Source organism: Charadrius vociferus, unplaced genomic scaffold (assembly GCF_000708025.1).
Source record: "Charadrius vociferus isolate BGI_N301 unplaced genomic scaffold, ASM70802v2 scaffold141, whole genome shotgun sequence".
Classification (NCBI taxonomy): Eukaryota; Metazoa; Chordata; class Aves; order Charadriiformes; family Charadriidae; genus Charadrius; species Charadrius vociferus.
In genome coordinates this window covers 2,428,073-2,436,280 of record NW_009647743.1, presented here as the reverse complement: position 1 = coordinate 2,436,280, position 8,208 = coordinate 2,428,073, and the positions used below count along the sequence as shown (strand labels likewise).

The 8,208-nt window shown below is 37.6% G+C and overlaps 1 protein-coding gene across 1 annotated transcript in view; it reads right to left on the bottom strand.

Annotated features, from left to right (window-relative positions):
* The window catches only part of FBXO8 (F-box protein 8), a 12,944-nt gene extending 9,113 nt beyond the window's left edge, over positions 1-3,831 (bottom strand). The window contains exons 1-2 of the mRNA XM_009882014.1: positions 3,501-3,831; positions 1,206-1,332 (exon numbers count right to left, since the gene is read on the bottom strand). Coding sequence (XP_009880316.1) covers positions 1,206-1,332; positions 3,501-3,826 — 453 coding nt within the window. The 5' untranslated portion in view covers positions 3,827-3,831. The remainder of the gene's footprint in view (positions 1-1,205; positions 1,333-3,500) is intronic.
* Positions 3,832-8,208: the final 4,377 nt, after the last annotated feature.

Genomic DNA, 8,208 nt, shown 5'->3' with positions numbered 1-8,208 from the left:
AAGGTGCTGATAAGACGTCTCAGCACTGTGTATCACAGTTCAAGTCAGAGCTCTACCAGAGAAATTACAAAATACTGTCATTTGTGACTAATAGAAGCAGCGGGTTTCTTTATCAAGCAGAATATGAGATAAAGCAAGAATTTAAACAAAATCACATTATTGTAATGATTCATATGACTGTTTTATTTATTTCACCCCGTGGTCACAAGTTCACGTTTTCTGTATCATATCAGCAGAGTGAACTGTTGGGTCCTGGAATTATGTCTTTTCATGTCTCTTAATCATCTTCCTAATTTGGATTTATTCAATTACCACTTCCTCGTGTGTGTATAAATATATGCAGGAAGTCAAAACTACTTTTCGGTCAGTACTGTGTACCTTCTTCTCCTAGGGAACATGACGCAGGAGTGTGGTTTTGTACACAGAAGACTCTCTGTCACTTGGGCATTAATTGCCCATGTCCCAGGCAAAAGTTGTCTACTCTGAAACTCTTTCCTTCTTGGAAAGGTGACAGAGCGAAAGCAGAACCAACTTTTCCAGTTAGTTACATGAATTAATACACGGAAACCTTTTAGTTTGACATGGGTTACTTTTTGAAAATAAATATATGTTGTTATATACTATAAATTAAGATTATGTTTATGCACAACAAACATCCACAGAAATCAAATCATACTGATCTTTAGGACAGTTCGGCAGTACATCTTTTTCATAGTATTTCAAGATTTGCTCCTTGATAGTGGACATATTTAAAACCCCCTTACAAGAAACCATAATTGTCATAGAATTAATTGGTGTTACTTTATACCTTGTCATGGTTTAACTGTTTTAACCTGCTTTAACTGAAGAGGGATCGACCTCATACTGTGCAAAAGCATTTTAATTTCTGAAAGCGTATTACTGTCCTTTTTAAATTCACCACCGTCTCTTCAGTTAGGATCTCTGCCTTGTTCCTATGTCAATAAGTGGTTATGAATTTCTGGCATCCATAGGTCAGACCGCTGTACAGAGCACTTAAGAGGCAAGCCATGTAAATTATGTGCACAGGTACCATATGCAAAAAAAGATCAGGATAGGGCTGTAACCTGGTATTAATCATTTCTACAGTAAACCAAACACCTATTAAAACTTAGCTTTTAATATGGCTATAATTATAAAACAACAATCACAATTATTTTAACTGCTTATTACAACAGTTCACTTACCTCATCAGGGTTGGCATTAAAGGTGAGACTGCCCTCATCTAGCTGCATATACAATTTTCTAAAAGAAAATCCTAGAGGTGGATTCTTATTGTATATAGAACAGTGACCCCAAGTGGATTTGCACAACCTACGAAAATAGAATTAGTCTGTTATCAAAATTTGTGTCTGCATTTCATATATTTTACAGAAGCAAAACATAACCAACAGCGCAAAGCCAAATATTCAAGCTATGGGAAAAGTTAGAAATAGGTTGCTCCTAACAGTTAGTTAGCGTTTTGCATGTGCATTGCTAAAGTCTTCATTTATACGATTATTGTTTTCTTCTCACACAGGTTTTGGTGTATTTGAGTGCAATCTCAAAACGTATCCCAGTAGGTGGCATTGTAACGACATCCACGCAGCTGAGACCTCTGGCACTCCTGGTATCGGAGCACTGGGTAGCTGTGACAAGTTCTCCTGTAGCAATGTGACAGTTTAAAAAACTGTTGTTTCTTTTCATGTGCCCCAGTTGTGCAGTGAGCGGGACACCCCATCTGCACTCACCGCTTTCTCCGTCTGTCCTTTTCCACCTGACCGTCTGTTTTCCAGTCTTGACCAGTCCTAATTACTTGATCCAGCCCCATTGCTCTGTATCTTCCATCACTTCTCAGCTTCTTTCCTTTCTATCCCACTCTGACTCCCTATCTCAGTTTCATCAGTTTCTGTCCCTTATCTGCCTCCTGGATGACACCATCTGAAATTCCCTTGAATGTACACTTTCTAGGCACTCCGATTGTTATCTAGACTCCTTATTGAACGGGTTGCTCTGCTTCAACACATCTGGTTTGTAGATAATTAGGCCCAATGCTTAGGGCCCAGCAGGCAGCCCCTGAGGACATGGGAGAGACACGGGTCTTACCTGTCCTGAGTTCAGAATGACAGCCAAAGCTTCAACTCAAACACGTCCGATACATGTGGGATACTGAAGACTACGATGTCCACAGAGATTATGCAATTCGAGATTTGCATTAATTTGCTAAATCCAGACACATTTTCACTACCAAAGTGTATACTTTGAACTGATTATTTAGGAAGATTTCACTAAAAACAACTGAGCTATTCCCTAAGATGAACTCTGAGGAAAATACGTTATTTTCTCCCCCTCTGTATGTTAAGAATATATAGTGCATACAATTAAGAAGCTCTAGTATCTTCAAGCTTTGGTCCAGGGAATTTATTTGTATTTAGTGTGGGTTTTATACCAAGAACTGAGCACAACACAATGCTTACTCATTCAACTGCCAAGCTATCTGATATACATAAACTTTGAGGCCTAGCAGGATCTTCACTAGAATTCCTTTTTCCTGCCAAAACAACAGTCCCCAACAGCAGAACAATTGTGACTGAGAAGTTACAATTGCACTATCCTATTGCTGAGTTCATAAAGCATGATAGGAAGGGAAGCTGCTTAATGCAAATGCAGAAGGGCAAAGAAATAGATGAAAGGGAAAGAAACAGGACTTGAACAACCACCGAACTATTACAGCAATACAACTTACTGTCTGTTAAGTTAAGGGGTAAGAATATGCTGTGAAAGAAGATACAAGTTCCACTGACCATTTACTCTGAAGATAAGTATGATTTCATGAGTCTTTCCTAGTGTGCTAAAACACCAAATATCAAAGAAAATATTTTTCATTAAGTTTTGATCTTATACCGTTTTATTTGACAGAGCATTCTTTTATTTATTTTCTGGACATACAAACTCACGTGTTTCAACTGTTACGCTGCAGAAATTCCACCTGACGCATTTGCAGAACTGACCTTTTCTTTCCTCCTTCCATCACCATATTCCAAAACCCACACACTTAAGTTGCTCTAAGACAAGTATAGTAGATGAGTCCTCATCCCTTTCTACCTGGAGCTTCACCTGAATAGGTTTGCTTGCTCAAGCTAGATATTTGTTTGAAGTTCAGAGAAGTAACACCACAAACATTTGAGGTGTGCTTTGAGCTAATGCAAAAGGGAAGACAAGTCCTTGGGTTTTTTGCCCATGATATAACAAACAACAGGTGTGCAGTAATACACACGTATACTCCTACCGAGCACGCTTTTGTATGTAGCAATCTCCACTAATACCTGATAGCAATGAGAAATCCAGAATAACACATTTTTTAATTATGTCAAATCTCATTTAACTTGGGAAACCTTTGCTAAGGTTAGAACAACAAAAAGCACATGTTGAGACAAATGTAAAATCTAATAATTATTTTTACTATGTCCAGGTGATACTTTCCCCCCCCCACCACCACTTACCCTTGCCAGAGAAGCTCATCGTTAGCAAGATCCTGCCAGACGCACGAAGCTAGACAGAGATCAGTTGCATTCAGGTACGACAAAATGGTAAAACTAAGCTCTGGCGGCAGCATTTCCAGGTTAATGAATCCTTCTTGTTCTTTAGATTTTCTTGTCTTCAACAGGTGGTAGATGTCAATGCCTCCCTGGGCTGGTTTGCGATGGCTTGTGGAAACATTGTTAGCAGCTATCCTCCTACCATGTTCTCTGGTAAGATAGCCTTGTCCACTGTATCCTTGGTGTTGCAGTTGCTGGTTCCTAGCAACTCTCCAGAGTCCCTGACCCATCTGCGAGCCTGCTGGACATAAAATCCAAATTAAATCTTTATAAATATTTGTAAGATAGACTCAGCACACACTGGGAAAATAAAACTGTAGGACTGATCTGAATGGGGAAAAAAAAAAAGTGAGTTTTATCAAAGTTATGCTGACAATGTAATCCGTCTCCAATGGAGCAACTGAATAAATACTGAAAACAAAACCCATTAAAAAATAGAAGATTTAAAAAAAAAATTATATACAAAATTAACAATAAGCTTCTGCAAACAGTACCAAACATATCTATGTCCTATACAAGTTAAGAAGCCTTAACTATCAGAACATTTGGAATTATTATCTTCAGACTTCCTTTAAAATTTAATACAAATAGCTTATTTGGAGTCAATGAAGTGCTACAAAATGTAAGGAAAAACAAAAATGTCCTGAGCAGTGAGCAGCACACAACATTAAGCTGTGACTGACATTAAGACAAAGCTTAGCGACTTCGATGATAATGCATTAAGGATTCAGTTTCTTGTTTCTGAGCACCCAAAATACCTTCTCAAGCCTTCCCGCACAGCAGCATAAAAACCTTCAGGATATGGCTTCTTTATCCTACTTATCACTGTGCTTGTTATTTTTTTGGTCAAATTTTGCTGTAGATAGTAATAAAAAGAACACATCCAGAATGTTATTCAGTTACCGAGATTTCTGAATGCCACAACTCAAATTTCAGTAACCACCTCTATTTACCAAGAGAAAAAATTAAAGTACCATAAATGGTACTAATTCAGTATGGGAATGTTGTCTTTATCCCATCACATGTACTGTATATATCTTAATTTTTTGATTTATCTTATTTTTCAACCTTTGCTATGCCGAGAGATCACTAAAGCGATCATACTAGGAATCCGCAGGTTTGTGATGCTGACTTTCAAGAAAGAAACCCTCATGGCCTGGTCTGGTACTATCTCACATGTATTCGAAATTATTTCTGTTCTATTAGCGCAGGGAATTAAAAACGGGGCTTTAAAACTGTTAAACATTGGACATGAATGGAAACTCTTCTACATAAGCAGAAAGAAACGAGCCATGGATGTGATTAGTGATAAGGGGAGAAAATTTGAGACATTAGAGAAATTACAGGGGGAAAAAAAAAAAAAGCATAACCAAGATGTAAGTAGACAAAAGACAGGTTCAGCTGGCTGGTGAAGCATTTATCTGCATCCACTCAGGGGAAGTTCAAGAATTCCTTTCTAAATAAGGCCACAGTTGTGAAGAAACTGTAGTCACATGTACTAAATTCAGTTTAGTAATATGCAAGATTTTACATAAACTCATCATTATTTTTATTCTCATTTCTAGTACAGTTACATATTGGGCTTAATTTTTTAATCATACAGAGGCAGGTTAAACCACGATCAACTGCTATAAATTATCAGGCAAGTTTTAATTAAAAAAAGCTTACTGAGTAACACCATAAACAGGATATACAACTGGCTGCAGGAACGTACGCATAAAGAAGGTATTCTCAATTTCTTCAGACCAGCATAAAATTTTTTAAAGTCCTTAGGGCTACCGGTAAAATTGCTTCACAAGAAGAAGCTATACCACAATCTGCCATTTAAAAACTGGCAACACAACGGTGAGCAGTCTGATGAAAGTGGGCCTCGGTAATTCATGTTTGCAATTAATTTATGAAACTTCTAGATATAAATAAAACATATTTCTTCACAAGATGAAGAGCTCTGCCTTTATTTTTCATTGCCTAGCTAAATTAAGGTAAGAGGTAGCAACTTTTTTTTAAAGAGATGTTCTGAGAGCTGCAGTTGCTCAGTGCCACCTTTTTCTGGTTTTGAACAACTAAATCTCTCCGAGGAGAAGGAAGTTACTAACCTTCATCCCAGTGGAGGATCACCAAGCGCTGTTACAATAAATTCAAGCGCTATTACATGAATTAGCTGTAGGCCTGCCAGAACTGGCATTTGGGACTACAAGCATAAACCCATCGAGTCGCTCCAGCTGCTGCTGCTATTGCCCTTGCTGAGCAGGCGGAGCACGCAGTGATGTGCAGGGAAGCACCCAGCTAAAAACCAGTTTGAGTGGGTAGGCAGTAACAGCCACAGGCTGGAAGATGGAGAGACTTTCCTAAGGGATGAAAAGAGCAGATAAGGAATATTTCTCAGCATATACAACATTTCAAAAAGGGGTACTATGACTGCACTAGAGGATTCAATTAAGATAAAGTTCCCATTTTGCTAGGCACTGTATATGAGCTTGTTAATTACTTAAGTACAGTACTTAGTAAACAGATACCATCTTGAGAGGCTTCAAGCAATTCTTGACCTTAGCCCCGTGAGCAAAGTGAACACTGCCCAACGAGGCATGACACTTTCAAATATGCAGATGCCAAATTTAGAGGTTGTGTTCACTCTCAGATGATCCGAATGACTGAATAATAATGATCATTCCATTCAATTATGTTAAAAATGTAGGGGGTTGAAACAGGTAAAGGTATACATACACACGTAGATGTTACTCAAATAGAATCTGCACACTTTCTCAGTGTAGCTCTTCACATAAAACCAACAATAAAATCTGCCTGAAAATATAGCACTGACTCTAAACAAAATGACAAAATAGCCCAACAGCAAAATACTAGTTTCAGGGACAGAGAGAACCAGGAGTGAGGGCTTGTAACTCCTCATCATTATTTCAAGTCCTTAATCACTAAAGCAATAGAAATCAGCAAGAAAAAAGGTGACAACTTTACAATATTAAACCTGACATTTTACATGAGATTAAATGAGAGAACCTATTCTATGTAAACTCTGTGTTTCAAGTAGAGAGAAAGGCAAGTTCTGTTAAATGCAGAAATCTCTTTGTTGAGGTAACTTTTTGTAAGATAAATTAAGGAATTTATTTTGCTAGCATTTGTGCCATCTTTCCTGACATTAGTTTATATCATTATAACAAAGCCAGATTTCTATACACATTTGTTAACTCCCAACTGTTAAAAATCTTCTGAAAATACTAATTATCTGGGCATAGTTTAAAAAAAAAGGAGTAAGGAAATTCAAGGCTGTGAAGATCATTAGGAATCATATTGTGACAAGTTTCATAACTGTAATACACCAGAAAGATGAGAGAGAAAGACCAGCAGCATTATCAGAAACAGTTCATAGAAAGGCTGCGCCCAGTGAATTATCAAGTGAACTTTATGCTATCAGATAAGCATCTGGCAATTTTATAATAGCTTTCAAACCTCTTTCAAAGTAAGATTATCTTTCTGTTCCATATGCACTACCTGTAAAGAATTCCACAGTGGTCACAGAGGACCAAGTTTTCCTACTTAGAGCTACTTTAGGGCTACTTAGCCCTAAATCAAATATCCAAATTTTAGTTGCTAGTTTAATAACTTTATTGAAATATTCAGCTAGAAGTTCCTGTTCACAAAATACATTCTGTTGAACAATACTGAGCTAACAAGAATATCAACAGGTTTTGTTGGTGCTCAAAGGGTTTTTCTCCCCCCACAAAAGCTAATTGCAATACATCACCAACAACATAATCACTTCTAAATTATTTAACACTAGAAAGTGGCTCCAAGACAGAAAAAAACACGTCATTCCAGAAACTAGCCAGCTTATAATGTCCTTACATACTTACACAGGAGACAGCACTCCAGAAATCATTTAAAGTCTTTTTAAATGTATAAACTGATTAAAAAATTATATATTTTCTATTTTAAGTACCAACTGAATAAATTTCAGCGAAGAAACAAAGCAAGACACAATTTAAACAATTCTAGAACCAGCTGCCGGAAATCCACAAGCTTTAGTACGCGTGTAGCTATTCAGCAGCTTATATGCCATTTATTAAATCACATCTTATTTTCCCCATCATACAATTACTCTCAGCTTTGTAGCAATCCAGGATGAATGCTCTGAGAACTCACTCGTAAAACAAGATGAGTAAACCCATCGGCATTATAAAGCCTTTTAAGTAATGCTGTCCAGAACTGTGTTTTTAAATTATTTTGAACATACATTTTCAATTTCCGGATTCCAAAGGCCACTCAAACGTATGTTTCCAAACTTCCAGTTATGTAAGTTTTAGCTAATAACCGAGACCTCGTGATAGCTTGGCTGTAACACCTATCACAGTAAAAATAACACCAAGCTTGTTTATAGATCGCTGATCTTCTCTGCCTCCGTCGGATATCTATCCGAGTCTCATTTCAATTTTAATCAGGTCTTCTTCGCGTTACCTTGTGTCGCTGCATAAGGAATTGTTTGAAGAGCATGACAGGAGCTAAACCTAAGCTAGATCAGCGCTGTACCGCTTTCTGTTTTATTAAATAAAACGCTCTCGCTGCAACCCCCCCCCTCCGCTTTACGGTAGCCGAGCCC